Genomic DNA, 16,664 nt, shown 5'->3' on the forward strand with positions numbered 1-16,664 from the left:
ATGAGTAGACCAGATGGAAGATCTGGTTTTTGGAAAGAAAAATTCATCAATGGATTACCAAAACTCTTTGCTCAAAGAGTAAGAGATCGTGTTAAAGAAACTTTAGGAACAAATTACGAATCAATCACTTATGGTCAAATTGTTTGTACAATTAATCATGAAGGACTTAAATTATGTAATGAACTTAAAATTCAATCTCAAATGAAAACTGAGTTCAAAAGAAATAAAGGTGAACTTGGTGATTTCTGTGCTCAATATGGGTATGAGAAAATTCAAGCACCCTCAAGAAAGTACCTTAAGAAAACTCATAAGAAATACAAACCATCGAAGAAATATTAAGAATTATGATAAAAAATACTACAAGAAGAAGAAGAGAAAATCTGAAGAGACCTTAAAATCTCAAAGAAAAGATAAACCTCAAAAGTTTAAAAATCAAAAAACTTGTTTCAAATGTGGTAAGAAAAGACATTATGCAAGAGATTGCAGAGTTAAGCAAGAAATAAAGGAACTCAATATTGGTAAGAAATTAAAAAGACAAATGCTTAATTTAATTATAAATAGTGAATCAGAAGAATCTGAAATCTCTTATTCAAGTTCATCTTCTGATAAAGAATTTGTCAATGAAATTAATTCAAGCTCTGAATCTTCAAATCAAACCACTTCTTCAAAAGAATCTTGTCAAGAAGACTTAGGATTTTGTTCTTACAATAAATGCTCAAAATCTGTTAGTGTTATTTCAAAAACAAATGAAATTATTTTTGAAATGATTGAATATATTCAAGAACCAAAAATTAAAAATAAGTATTTACAAAAATTAAAAAGAAATTTAGAAAAAGATAAACTTCCCAAAATTGATGAAGGTTATAATCTTGAAGAAATCTATAAGAGATTTAAAGATAAAGAAACCTTACCAAAAGAAGATTTAACTATTCAAAATTTACAAAGGGAAGTTAATCGAACTAAAGAAGAGATTAAAAAATTAAAAGATCAAAGCGAAGAATTTAAACAAGAAATGCTTTGTTTAAATTCAAAAATTGACAAAATTTATTATAAAGGAAAAGAGAAAATCATTTTAGATGATAAACATGATTTTCAAATTAATCAAGGATTCCTTCATTATTTATCAAAAGTTAATATTCATAAATGGTACTCAGAAATTAAAATTTTTATTAATAAAGATTTTGTTCTTAAAGCCAGTGCCCTTCTTGACATAGGAGCAGATTTAAATTGTATACAAGAAGGACTTATATCCTCTTGTTATTATGAAAAAACAAAAGTACAATTATTCAGTGCAACAAACTCTACGCTCAAAATACAATACAAAATTTCTAATGGTCATATTTGTAAAGAAAACATTTGTCTCAAAATTACCTTCGTACTTGTTAAAAATATGCAACAAGAAATTATATTAGGGACACCTTTCTTTACGATGATCTACCCTTTCACAGTAAATGAAAGTGGTATTCATACTTCAATTAGTAACCAAGATGTTACGTTTGAATTTGTTGAGAAAATGCATCAAAAGGAAATCAATACTCTTAAAGATTTAGGAATAAGTAAAATAAACCTTATACAAAACAAACAGAAGCATATTAAATCTTTATCAAGAGAAATTTATCATAAAAAAATTGAAGAACAAATTCAAAACCCATAAGTCAAAACACAAATTGACTTATTTAAAGAAAAACTTGAAAAAGAAGTTTATTCTGACCTCCCAAATGCCTTTTGGGATAGGAGAAAGCACTCCGTCAAATTACCTTATGTTAAAATTTTGATGAAGAAAAAATACCTACAAAAGCAAGACCAATACAAATGAACAAAGAATTACTCGAGTATTGTAAAAAAGAAATTCAGGAATTACTCAATAAAAGATTTATTAGGAAAAGCAAATCTCCTTAGAGTTGTGCAGCTTTATATGTTCAGAATCAAGCTGAAATAGAAAGAGATGCCCCAAGACTTGTTATCAATTACAAGCCTTTAAACAAAACTTTACAATGGATTAGATATCCGATACCTAACAAAAGAGATCTACTTAACAGACTCAAGAGTGCTTCAATATATTCAAAATTTGACATGAAGTCAGGATTTTGGCAAATACAAATTGCTGAAAAGGATAAGTACAAAACTGCTTTTACAGTACCATTCAGACACTACGAATGGAATGTAATGCATTTTGGACTCAAAAATGCCCCTTCAAAATTTCAAAATATTATGAATGAAATCTTCAATAATTATATAAATTTTACTATTGTATACATTGACGATGTCCTTGTATACTCTAAATCAATAAGTCAACATTTTAAACACCTCAATATCTTTTACAATATTGTTAAAATAAATGGTTTAGTTGTTTCTAAACCAAAGATCAAATTATTTCAAACCAACATTAGATTTCTTGGTCACCAAATTTATCAAAACAAAATAACTCCAATCCAAAGATCTTTGGAATTTGCTGATAAATTTCCAAATGAAATTACCAATAAAAATCAATTACAAAGATTTTTAAGATGTTTAAATTATGTTGCCGACTTTATTCCAAATATTAAAATTTTAATTAAACCATTGTTTAAAAGACTTAAGAAAAATCCTCCAGTTTTGAATGAAGAATGTACTCAAATTATTATCAAAGTCAAAGCTTTAATCAAAACCCTCCCTTGTCTATGTCTACCAGATCCTAAAGCTTTTAGGATTGTTGAAACCGATGCCTCTAATGAAGGATTTAGAGGTATCCTTAAACAGAAAATTGATTCAAAAGAAACCTTAGTAAGATTTCACTCAGAAGTCTGGTCAAGTCCTCAAATTAATTACTCAACTATTAAAAAAGAAATGCTTTCAATCGTTTTGTGTATTCAAAAATTTCAAGATGATTTAATTAACAAAGAATTTTTACTTCGAATTGATTGTGCTAGTGCTAAAAACATTATTGAAAAGAATGTTAAAAACCTTGTTTCAAAACAAATTTTTGCAAGATGGCAGGCAATTCTTTCAGTCTTTGACTTTCAAATTGATTTTATTAAAAGGACATCAAATTCAATTCCAGATTTCTTAACAAGAGAATTCCTACAGGAAAATTATAGCAAGAAGGCAAACTGCAAGTGACTTTTATTCCAAAGCCTGTTCCTCAAAAGCCCCATAAAAGATTCCTTTATCAAATAGATTTTCTCCCCTTGAGAGATCTTCAAGACCTCAAACTCCTAACTTCAAAGACATCATGGAAGGACGTGTGTCTTCCCCACATCCTTCTCCTTCAAAAAACTCACCAAAAGGTTATTTTACCAAAAATCTTTATGAAGATTTATTTCCTATTGAACTTGAATGGGAAGCATCCCAACCTTTTGAAGTTATCAAAAAATGTTTTTTTCAGGGGATGCCATTTTGATACTCTTGATATTATCAAGGATAGAAGATTTTATGAATTAATCCTTATTGAAACCAACTCGGTTATCATTGATCATACGTTTGACCTTCAAGAACCTTAAAAAATAAATTTTTCAAAATTAAAGATTATTAAGGTAATTTCTCCTTCTGAATGGGGACAACATTCTCAAACTTCAAAAGAATTTAAAGGAGTTTATACTCCTCAAACTTATGATTATCAAGACTATCAAAAAGCCTGGTATTTTGTTTTCTACGTAAGAAATTTTACTCACTCCTAATTCATTCATTTTGATCAAAAAATTATTAAAAATTTTCCAAAATGGTTTCTCACGTGGTTTTCTTACTTTGCTGCTGAAGCAGGAATTTTCCCAAACGACATTCAAAATGATTTTGATTTATTTAGAAAAAATTTTAAGCTCTCTTTAGATTACTCAAAAGGACGCCTTGAGGAGACTACTAGCCTCCTTTTCTTTTGTTCATTTTTTATGATCACATGGATATTCTGTTGGGATTATGTTTAGTTTTCCCCATCCAATAGTTCATTTGGTCATTCCAAAACTTTACGAAGAATCTTCAAAATCCGTTGGTGGGATAAATTCATCATGCCTGAAGGCAAAGTTCGTGCATGGCTTGCAAAATCCCATTGTCCAGAAGTTCCCATTATTCAGAAAGAAAAGAAGATTTTACTTAAAGACGATGATGCCATGTCCATAGTGTCATCAAGAAAGTCAAAATCATCAACGAAGTCAAAATTACTCAAAATTATTTGCTCAGCTCAATTCGGATGATTCAGGATCCGAACCTGACTTGCCAACCGCTCCAAAGTTTAGTTTACTAGGATCTGACATTGACTCCTGGTATAAATTTATTCATGATCCTGAGGAAATTTCCTCGAAGGAGACTTAAAGCAGAAGATGCTTTCTTAGTCAAGATCAACAGGCCATCCTGTCGGCTTCTCAAAGATCTTATCAAAATATTTGATAGCTGTTAACCATTTGGTCCAGCTTGTATTATTTTAAGAATATAAGTTTTGAGTGTTTTACACCTGTCTACCATTTGGAGCCAGGGTTGTATTATTTTTCTGTCAGTATCTATATTTTAATGAAAGGTGGTGGGTTCCCACACAAATGCAGTCGTCCATGTGTTGTCACCTTTTATTAAAGTCTTTTGTTTTTTTGCGTCGGCTCGCGTGTCCTATAAGGAATCTGTGAATTCTTAGTGGTCGACGAGGCCCAAAGAGCACCCACACTATCTTTCCCGGACTCCAAAATGTTTCAAGTCCGAGCCAATTCTGTTTATAAATTAGATGTTTAGTTTCAGTTGTTTTTCGCACCAAGTTGAGGGTTTAATTTCTATTAGAGAAAGCCTGAGTCCTAAAGCTCCACTCAACTTCTCACTTCTCTCATCCCCCTCACTTCTGTAAGTCCATCTTTTATTACTAAAAGTTTTTAATAAAGGTTTTGTGTGTTTTGTTTTATTCCAAGTTAAGAACTTCATAAGTATACTCTGCACTTGCGATTTTATTCGATCTTGTGCATCAGAAAACCTGTCTTACGTTTAAGTAAATTTATTCATTCTTCTCAAGATTACTCAAGGGTTCTCTGTCAAGCCTGACTTGGCCAGTTATTCAGACATAATAGCACGTCCCTCCAGCGGACTATTAGTCATCCCTTAAATCTGAGAATAACTACTTTCAATTTGCTTATACTATTTATGATGCTTCTGTCTTTTGCTTGCCAAATTGTTTAAACTTTCCTTGTTCTAAAAGTGATCTGGGCGCACTTGGGGAGTGGGCTTCGGCTCCTTGACTGTGGGGGTTTAAGCACACATACTAGTCTTGCGAGGCATGGAAACCCAGAGACGGACGCCCGCGATCTTGCCACGTCATTCTATCGTTACACTAAAACGGGACTCAAGTAAGGGCCGTGTGGCATTCGTTGAGAGCTCTCCCTCGATAAGTCAGCCAAGTCTCACACGTTCAAGCCTGCAATCACGAGCACCTAGTGAGTCTCAACACTGAAGAAAACCAAGGAACAATAGGATATCACGTGACTAATATATTCTTATACACCGAATAAGACTATAACAATCAGAGACATCACAATCCAAGGCAACAAAACACCACAATGAAAAGGACTACTTGTATTATTCAACTACAAGAGAATAATCATACAAACGATAACACAGATAATCATAGATTCATTCCAAATCCCTGGAGAATACAATTATAGCAGTATCTCTCTCCCCTTTTTTCCCATTACATTGTCACTCCCTAACATCCTCCCCCACTCATTTTATCGACGTCCTCGTCGATGTGTTGTAGAAGGCCGTCTCACTCTTCTGATGTCAAAGTTGATGTCATTGTCTTCAAATTTCTAAAATCTTCAATCTTCTGTATGGCATGCTGAAGGTTTTCTGCATTTTCCCAACTATTCTCTTCTTCCCCCAGCCCTAGCCATTGAACCAAAAATTGCTGTTGTTGACGACCTTCTACATTGACGACTCTGTCTGCAATGATCTCCTGGATTTCTTTGTTGACATACTGCCTTCTAGAAATTGTTGATCTCCTTAGCTTTTGTCGGTGCAGATATGCTTCATCTGTGTGGAATGACTTTAAATTGCTTACATGAAACACAGGATGGATAGGACGTCTATGGCTTTTCATCCACTCGGGTTGCTTAAGCCGATAAGATGCATGTCCCACCTTCTCGATCACTCTAATTGGACCCTCGTAACTGCGTAACAGCCTTTTATCCTTACCGCGAAGCAAGAGAAATGTCTTTGGCGGCACTTTTACAAGAACCAGATCTCTAGCTTCAAATTGTTGTGTTTGTCTCCCTTTGTCAGCCCATTTCTTTATGCGCTTTGATGTTTTTTCTAACTGAGCTCAAGTGACTTCGATGTTTTGCAACCAATTTTTCGTGAATTGGTATGCTTTTGGCTAATTTCCTTTGTATGGACCATCCAGAGTGTGCGGGAGAGTCAATTGTTGACCTGTCACGATCTCAAAAGTGCTTTTATTAGTCGTAGAAGATTTCATGGAGTTAAAACAGAATTGTGCCTTGTCCAGTAAAGTAACCCAATTCTTCTGATTGGAGTTAATGAAATGTCGCAAGTATTCTTCCAACATCCCATTAAAACGTTCGGTCTGACCATCTATCTGTGGGTGATAGCTGGTGGACAGATTAAGGTTTGAACCCATCAAGCGAAAGAGTTCACCCCAAAATCCCCCCTATGAATCTAACATCCCTATCACTGATTAGGCTTTCTGGAACACCCTAATATTTCACCACATGCTTGAAGAATAGCTGAGCTGTCTTCTCTGCTGAACATGGCTTCGAGACTGGTATGAAAGTAGGATACTTTGAGAACTGATCAATCACCACCAAAATTGTGTCATACTCCTCTACTTTTGGCAACGAGGAAATAAAGTCCAAAGAGACACTCTCCCATGGCTTGGCAAGAACTAGCAATGGCTCCATTAAACCTGAGGTCTTCTTTCTTTCTACCTTGTCTTGTTGACAGATCAAGCAAGTTTTGGTATAACTCATCACATCATCTTGCATATTCGGCCAACAGTACCCCTGTGTAATCAATGCCTGAGTTCTTCGCCATCCCGGATGACCAGCCCACAACGTATCATGACACTCTTTTAGTAAGGTTTTCCTCAAGTTTCCAACTTTGGGCACATAGACTCTCCTGCCTTTAGTCATAATCAGTCCATCTTCTACCCAGAATTGTCGAGTCTTCCCTTCTTCTATTAGTGTGCTCAGGGACTACACCTGCTGGTCTGCACTTAAATGTTCCCTGATAAGATTCTTCAAAGATAACGCCAGCCTACTAATTGATAGATGACTAATGAGTTTCAATGCTGCCAATTCGGTTTTTCTACTTAAAGCATCGGCCACTTCATTCGTCTTCCGTACTTTATATTCAAAATCAAAATTAAATTCAGCTAGCTTCTCCTGCCAACGGGCTTGTTTTGACGTTAGTACAAGCTGTGACAAAAAGTGAGTAACTGCCATATTATCGGTTTTTACCACAAATTTGGACCCCAAAAGATAGTGCCTCCACACTCGAAGATAGTGTACCACCACGAGAAGCTCCTTTTCCTGTGTTGTATAGTTCCGTTCGGCATCCGATAATTTTATACTTTCAAAAGCAACTGGATGCCCTTCCTGCAAGAGAACTCCCCCTAATGCAAAGTCTGAGGCATTTGCTTGCACTTCAAACGGCTTTGTCACATCAGGAAGGATTAACATATGATCTCCTACAATCTTTCTGTTTAATTCAACAAATGTTGATTGGCACTCTTCTGTCCACCCCCATGGTACCCCCTTCTTTAGTAAATTTGTTAACGATACAACTCTTCTGGAGTAACCCTCTATAAACTTTCGATAGTAGTTGGCTAGACCCAAGAAAGATCACAGTTCTCTAATAGATGAAGGTGCTCGCCACTCATTGATGGTTCGTACTTTAGCTGAATCCATCTGTATCTGGCCCTCCTTAATGATATGCCCCAATAATTTAATACGCTTTTGAGCGAAAGCACACTTCTTCCCTTTTACATATAACTGATTTTCTTTGAGTTTTTGAAAAACCTTCTGAAGATGATCTTTATGTTATTCTAAGGATGCGCTGAAAACCATTATGTCATCAAGGTAAACAACCACAAACTGATCAAGGTAGTCCCGAAAAACCTGATTCATTAGAGAACAAAAGGTAGCGGGTGCATTTGTTAGCCCAAAAGGCATGACAAGGAATTCAAATGCTCCATACCGAGTGACACAAGTGGTCTTCGGTTCATCTCCCTCAACAATGCGCACTTGATGATATCCTGACCTCAAGTCCAATTTCGTGAAATATCTAGTTGTACTTAACTGGTAAAAAGTATCAGCAATCAGTGGAATGTGATACTTGTTGCGCACTGTCACCTTATTAAGAGCTCGATAATCTATACACAAGAGCAAACTACCATATTGTTTCTTTTGAAATAACACTGGGGCCCCAAAAGGTGCTTTTGAAGGACAGATGAACCCTGCTGCAATAAGATCATTCAGTTGCCTTCTAAGTTTAGCTAACTCTGGTGGCGCCATTCGATAAGGGGCACGTGCTGGCGACTTTACTCCTGGAAAAAGTTCAATTTCGTGGTAAATCTTTCATCAAGGTGGCAAAACCCTCGGTAGCTGTTCCGGGATTACCTCCTTGAACTCTTCTAAAACTTCCTTAATCTTAAGTGGATATTTCCTTACCTCTGCATCTTCTGAGACTATCGGTAGAACCACGAAAGAAGATTCTCCCCTTTTTACTCCCTTTTTGAATTGGAGGGCTGAAAGCAACTTCCTTTCATCGAAATTGTTGTAGGCTGCGGGGACCGCACAAGGTGCACTTCCCATTATCATAAGACAATCCGCAGCTGGGATCGGCATTGAGCGTGTCACTTTAAGAAAATCCATCCCCAATACCATATCAAAGTCGTCAAGGGGTGCCACAGTGAGATCATTTGTTCCAAACCATGATTCCATTTGGCATGCCACTTTAGGTGCCACCCCCACCGTGGTTAACGCTTGAGAATTCACGGCTTTTAACTTGCCCACATCCTTATCCACTTGCAATTCTAACCGTTGAGCTTCAGAATCAGCAATGAAATTATGGGTGGCCCCTATATCAATCATGATCTTGATTTTCTTTCTATTCAAAAGTAGATCAACGTACATTAGTCCCTTCTCATGAGACTTGTTGTTAATTACTTGACGCTCTAATGCCCCCAAAAATCTCAATGCTCCCACCATATTTGGTTGTTCTTCTGGGGTTGCTGTCGAGGTTTCAGTTTCCCCTTGAAGGGCCTTTATGGTATTCAAAGCCTTACGTTCAGGGCACTCCGCAACTCGATGTGGTCCCATGCAAAGAAAACAAGAGATCGGTCGACGCTTTCCACCCCCCGTTCGTCCGCCCCTCCACTCCTTAACCATGGGCGCTCTTTTATCTTTCCAAGAACTATTTGTCTCCCTATCCCTTCCCCTATTTGTAGGCTTATACACTTTGCTAGGCCTGGAATCATTATTGGCGGACGTAGGGAAATTTCGCTTCCCAGAATTATCTAAAAAATCATCCAACCGTTTGGTAGCAGCGAGGGCAGAAGAGATATCACCAGCACCCTGCCGATGCAATTCATTCCTTGGCCATGTCTTCAAACCCCGAAGAAAATGAATTAGTTTGTCTAATTCGGTCATGTCTATAATGTCCAACATCAAGGTTTTGTATTCTCGTACATAGCTCCTTATTGAGCCGGTCTGTTGCAATTCCACTTTGCACTTTGCTATGTACTCCACATTTTCGGGATAGAATTGAGTCTTTAACGCCTGTTTCAACCCCTCCCATGTGTTGATAACACATCTATTGTGCTAAATATCATTCCATTTAATTCTCCACCACACTTTTGCATCCTCTACCAGGTATATCGTTGCCAGATTTACCCGCTCCGTTTCTAGATCCACTCGTGCGCACGTGAAGTAGTGCTCCATATCAAAGAAGAAATTATCTAGCTCCTTGGTATCTCGCGTACCCCAAAAACTTTTAGGTTCCGGTACCTTCAATCGAAAACTCTCAATGGGATTTGCAACCGGTCTTAGGGCTATCCGTGTCACTGCATTTACTTTCACAGTGATCTCTTGTAAATCCCTCTATACTTGGACCATTGCACTTTGGACATTGCCCATCTCCTTCAAATCTTCCTTCAAAGCAGTAATAGACTCCTTAACATCTTCTGCAAGGAAATCAAAATTATCCGTTAACTCCCATAAGGAGGCCTCAAGCTCTATTGGCTCTCCTCGTTGGGATGAAAGAGATGACAATATGCCCTCAATATGTTCCAGCCTACTCTCAAAGGCTTCCAATTGCTCGATACTCTTCTGGAAGGCCTCAAGCTCTCTTGGCCGTTTGTCCAGGGATTTCACACATGGAATGAATTTTTCAAGTTCCTCAAGTCTCTCTACAACTTTTGATACCCCATAGAAATTTTTCTTAAGTCTTTTGAACAATGGTTTAATTAAAATTCTAATATTTGGAATAAAGTCGGCAACATAATTTAAACATCCTAAAAATCTTTGTAATTGATTTTTATTGGTAATATCATTTGGAAATTTATCAGCAAATTCCAGAGATCTTTGGATTGGAGTTATTTTGTTTTGATAAATTTGGTGACCAAGAAATCTAATGTTGGTTTGAAATAATTTGATCTTTGGTTTAGAAACAACTAAACCATTTCTTTTAACAATATTGTAAAAGATATTGAGGTGTTTAAAATGTTGACTTATTGATTCAGAGTATACAAGGATTCAGAAGAAGTTGTTCAATTATACAAATTCCAAAATACTTTTTTTTTTAAAAATATTTTAAATTACAAATATTAATATATTTTAATTAACATTTTCATTAATAACTATTTTAATTATTTATAATTAAAATGTTAATATTTACTATTAAAAAATATAAGATAATTATTTTTAATTAATAATAATAATAATAATAATCTTGCTTTTAATATATGTTTATAACATTTTACTATCTTATGAAGTTATGATAAATATTTTTTATTAACTAAAATAATATAATATTATTTATTAATGAACTATAATCATGTTATTAATGAATATTTATAACATATGATTATCACATTAATTTATGTTAGAAATAATATTAATAACTAAATCAATACTTTTAATTTATTTAATGATTTAAATTTATAGATGGTTTTTTTATTCACTGCAGAATTTAATTATATTTTATTAATAATTATCAAGTTACAATGCATAATAAAATAATATATGATTAATTTTTAATTAGCATTTAATTAATAATTATGTTAACTGTTATTTTTTAACTAGAATTCAAATATTTTTATCAAGTAAAAATAATATAATATTATTTTTTGATTGACAAAAATCTTGTTCTTAATTTATATTTATAACATATGATTATCATATTAATTTATGTTAAAATAATATTATTAATTAAATTAATATTTTTAATTTCAATATTAGTTTAAATTAATAGATGATTTTTCTTCTTCATTTTAGAATTGAATCATGTTTCATTAATAATTAGTATATATATTATACTACATAATAAAATAAATAATTGATTATCTTTTAATATATTTTTTAAAGTATAAAAAACTACTAAATTTTCTTATATTAAATATTGTTAAAATAAATAATTATGCAATAGAGTCATTTTTGAGAACTAGAGTTTGAAATTTCAATACTTATTTCATTCCGCAAGGGGTTTGTACGAGGAAGCTAATCAAAACGCACCGTTTTAGTGTAACGATAGAATGACGTGGCAAGATCGCGGGCGTCCGTCTCTGGGTTTCCACGCCTCGCAAGACTTGTATGTGTGCTTAAACCCCGCAGTCGAGGAGCCGAAGCCCACTCCCCAGTCCCCGCAAAACCCTGCACGGTTCACACAACTCTATTTCTCTCATTCTATCTTTTTGCTTACTCTTTTGTCTCCCCCCCGCACACCTCTCTCGCTCAAAGTTAATGCGAACAGTTAACGATGATAGTATGTAAGACGCAGAAGAGCTTATTTTGCAGTAGCAATAGTTGTATCTTCTTTTCTTCTTCTTCTTCTTCTTCTTCTTCGCCTCGCTGTTATCCTGTGATGGTACAGTATCGTTTACCAGCTGTTATTACTATGAAATTCTGTTTTTGGGTATTCGTTTGCTTTTCTATTTTGCCATTTTGTTTTCTTGCCCTGCTCTGTTGCCGCGAAAATATTTGGGAATAAACAATATTAAATTTATCTGTGTTTAGTATGCTAGAGCTTCCACGGGATTGGGCATAGCACTGACAATAGGTGGTGTCAAATGGAAGTTGGGCATTTTAGTTTTGTTTTAAGTGGCACTTAAAATAGGTGTTATGGAAGTTGGGCATTTAGTTGCGTTCTAAGGGGCGTGTTTGTATTGAAAGCTAATCAAATGAACTAAAATTTTCTAATTTTTTTCTTATTATTGTAAAATTAGATCCGAAAAGCTTGTCCACTTAGAAATAGAGTAGGTTCATTTTTGAATTATTTTTGGAGGAGGTGGGGTGGGTTTGGTGTTGGCGATTCTGTTGGGAGCACAAAGTGTGTGTCTGGAGAAACTGGATCATTGTAGTGCTCTCTCTCTCTCTCTCTCTCTCTCCCTCTCTCTCTCTCTCTCTCGCTGTTGAATGCATTTGTTGTTTGTTTTGATAAAGAGATTGATTTAGGGATCAAACTCTAAGGAATTGCCAAAATTGGTCAACTTATATTTTATTGTAAATTTTTTGTTCTGAAACAAAAAAAAGCAACGGAAAAGAGTGTGCTCCATGGCAAGTCGGAGCTGTTTGGTTTATTTATTTTTATTTTTAAACCTTGTATTGTAATTGCAAGAAACTAGTATAATTCACTATGTATATGTATGCATGCATCATCTTTAGAAGCAGTTATAATCAATATGGTTGTGCTATTTTGATGTTTTATTTTTTTAGTGCATCATAGCAACTGATGTTCTTTTGTTACATCTTTACAATCGTAACAGCTTGGTACATACTTCTTTGCCTTATAACTGATTGTTTATCTGCTATTTTGTGATTCCCCTTGTGTTGACATTATTTTTAATAGGTAGAATTGGTAAGACAGATTCAAGAATCTCCTTATCTTTAGAAGAAACTGGATGTGTTGCTCAGATATTGGTTTAAATTAATTTTTAAAAGGTGAAGGTGTAGGGCGAGTCATTTTAAGCCTTAAGAGGTGAGACATAAGGCTTAAGGCATTGAAGCATGAGCCTTTGAGAATTTTATTTTTAGATAGAAATATAAAATACATATATAAATTGCATATATTTTTAAAAATAAAGAAAAAATTAAGAAAATTTAAAACAATTTTTTTAAGAAATCATAATAATGCCATTCAAAAGATACAAACTTGATTTCATTAAGTAAATCATGTAGATGGTTATAACATTTTACATTACAAAGGTCAAATTATTTTCAAGATCTAAGATGCTACTCCCAATAATTTTGGGAAGCCTGAGATTCAATAGTTTTAAAATTCAGCTCATATTACTACATTCCTTTCATACAAACATGCAGTTAAATTTTCTAGCTAGATCTAAATTGAGATTTACCCACCCAAGCGTAAGCATCAACTAAAAAGGTGCAACAAGCATGCCTTTTGTACAAATGCGTAAGTCTCAGTGTGTAATGCCTTGCTTTTTGGGATTGATATTTTAGATTGAGCTTCGAGACATTTCAAAGCGTATCTCATCTTTAGGCAGTGATTGAGCCTTAAAAAACATTGATTTAAGTTAAATCCATGCGCTCAGGTTTCATTCCTTGGTACATCAGAGAATCTGCTGTTTTTTCCAGTTCTTCTTGGAATACATTAGAATAAAATAATTCTTTATGATTATGCACCTTGCTTAAGGATTACTTGTTTATAGGATTTTTTATATTTTTACATGTACTGCATGTGTTCCAAGCGATGATGGTCACCTTATCTTTATAAGCAACATGACAACTTAGCACACTTATTCATTCACATGGCCCTTGAGTGTGTGGTTATTCGTTTCTTTAATTTTTTAATCTGTTAAGTTATTATTGATTCTTGGACCTCTTAATAGTAATTTTCCTGCAATTGGTTTAACAGTTGCAGTACAAGACATTTCAGAATTACACTGGCAGTTGTTTCCCTTGTTCGCCATTTGGCTGTTGTGAGAAATATAGAAAATGTTCTCAGCTTAGATTTAACAAAGTCAGGGAATTTAGTATGATTACATGCAGTCAGTTGAATGTTCTCAGACTTAATGTCCCACAAGAGTTTCATCGTTTTAGAACTCGCAGTGGGTTTAAGCACGCCATTACTGTTTCGTCTCAGTTAGGAGTTGGGTTTCTTAATCCAGTGATACCTGCAAATGTATTCAGTCATGGGATATTGGATGGTGGTTGTTTGCGCTATCATGAATCTTCTACAAAGAGGTTTTTCTCTCAGGTCAAGGAAGTTGTGAATAAAAATAATCATGTTGGTTTGAGAGGTGGAAAAGATGCTGGGAATGCTTCAAGCCCCAAACTGTTCACTAAAAATCAGAACTGGGCGGCGCCATTGGCTGCTCACAGGAAAGGGTTTGATGGAGGGACTGATCCTAATTTTAGAACATCATGTCAAAAAGATGGTAATGCAGTGACTTTAGCTGATCAACATTTTGGTGGAAGCCATAAGGATGTGAAGCTAGGGCCATCTGTTTCAACGTCAACTGTTAATTATAAGAGTGAATATTTTAAAAATAAAGGAAACAAAGGGCAGCAATCAAGAATCAAGAAAAAGAAGGAAAAGCTTTCTGCTGCTACTTCTTCTTCCGCAGTTCAGACTAAGCGTTCGGAAAGAGTTTCCCAATCAAAGAGGCCTAATAAGACCAAAAATGTCAAGCTGTCAGAGACCTCAGAGGTTAGTAATTTTTTTTTTTTCCGCAGTTGTGTATTAATCAGGCACAAATGCTTCATCTCATTGCAATACGTTAACTAACACTGCAGTTTTTCAGAATGATTCAGCTGGGAGTGCACCCACAGAAGAGGGTGATAGCTCTGTCTCAACAATGCAGCAGTCCAAGAAGACAACTAAGAGCTCTATTAGAAAGGGAAAATCATTAAAAGAAGGGAGTTCTGTTAAGAAATATAATGAAGGTCTAAGAAAGCCTAGCAAAAGTGCTAGGCAACCTTCATCCAGTAACTACTTACCACAGAAAGAAAGATCCCATATTATAGACAAGACACAGCCTGAGGCACAAAAGACACCAAAACAGTTATATCCTCCCACTGCGAGATCTGTTTTGGTGGTGGAGTCTATCACAAAGGCAAAAGTTATTCAGGGCTATCTTGGTGACATGTATGAAGTTCTACCAAGCTATGGTCATATAAGGGACTTGGCTGCTAGATCAGGATCTGTGCGTCCGGATGATGATTTTAGTATGGTATGGGAGGTTCCGTCTGCTGCTTGGACTCATCTAAAGAGCATCAATGTTGCTCTAAGCAGGTATGACTTCTTTTCCCAATTTTCTTTTTCAATATCTGCCATCTTTTTTATATACTTCTGATTGATCTATTGAAGCATTATCCATGAAGCAGTGAAAATATTCTAAATCTGTTTGTAAGGATGGTCATCCAATTAAAGTTTTAATTATCAACTTCGTGATGTTTTTGGTGGTTATTTCCATATTTCAATCAATGCTATGGGCTTCTATTCTTCTTATTTAGCTCCGTTGCATTTGTATGTCTGCTTAACTTTCATGTTCTTCTGCCTTAATGCTCAGAGCAGAAAATCTAATCCTCGCATCGGATCCTGATCGTGAAGGGGAGGCTATTGCTTGGCACATTATTGAGATGTTGCAACAACAGGATGCTTTACATGAAGATGTTAATGTAGCCAGGGTTGTCTTTCATGAAATAACTGAGTCATCTGTAAAAGCTGCTTTGCAGGCACCAAGGAACATTGATCAAAACTTGGTTCATGCTTATCTTGTAAGACGTGCCCTTGATTATCTGATTGGATTCAACATTTCACCATTATTGTGGAGGAAACTACCAGGGTGCCAATCAGCTGGACGAGTACAATCTGCAGCTCTATCTATAATATGTGATCGAGAAATGGAAATTGATGAATTCAAATCGCAAGAGTACTGGAGTGTTGAGGCCGAGTTTAAGAAGAAAGAAGAGAATACATTGTCATTGCCAGCATTCTTAAATTGTTTTGACTTGACGAAGTTAAATCAACTCTCCATCAGCTCTCATGCAGAGGCAATGGATATTGAAAAGAAAATTAAATCATCAAATCTAATAGTACTTAATTCTAAAAGAAATAAAATGCGGAAAAACCCTCCTGCTCCTTACATAACATCAACACTTCAGCAAGATGCTGCCAACAAGTTACATTTTACTGCATCATACACGATGAAGGTTTGAGGTGTTCTCTGCATTCATTGTTTTTTGCCTTGTACTTTGTTAAATAAATAAATATTTATTTATTTATCTTCTTGTATGAATGTTTGAGGTAGTCTCAGCTTTCATTTTTTTTAAACCTTAAACGTATACACTTGTTATTTATTTTTTTATATTTATTTGCTTTTGTGTACATCTTGCCCTCCTGAGATTACTCATTTTGGCCTTAGAGCTCTTTGCATTTCTTGTGGATTCAGTTTGGTTGATTTTCTATTTATCAAATATTGATTTTTTTTATTGAACAATTTTGGTTTACTTTTGACTTCTGAA

General features: G+C 34.9%; 1 protein-coding gene across 1 annotated transcript in view; it reads left to right on the forward strand.

Annotated features, from left to right (window-relative positions):
• Positions 1–11,729: 11,729 nt before the first annotated feature.
• The window catches only part of LOC131151636 (uncharacterized), a 130,520-nt gene continuing 125,585 nt past the window's right edge, over positions 11,730–16,664 (forward strand). Inside the window, exons 1-4 of the mRNA XM_058102910.1 lie at positions 11,730–12,045; positions 14,053–14,847; positions 14,942–15,432; positions 15,710–16,352. Of these exons, the coding sequence (XP_057958893.1) occupies positions 11,938–12,045; positions 14,053–14,847; positions 14,942–15,432; positions 15,710–16,352 (2,037 nt within the window). The 5' untranslated portion in view covers positions 11,730–11,937. The remainder of the gene's footprint in view (positions 12,046–14,052; positions 14,848–14,941; positions 15,433–15,709; positions 16,353–16,664) is intronic.

The sequence above is a fragment of the Malania oleifera genome, chromosome 3 (assembly GCF_029873635.1).
Source record: "Malania oleifera isolate guangnan ecotype guangnan chromosome 3, ASM2987363v1, whole genome shotgun sequence".
Classification (NCBI taxonomy): domain Eukaryota; kingdom Viridiplantae; phylum Streptophyta; class Magnoliopsida; order Santalales; family Ximeniaceae; genus Malania; species Malania oleifera.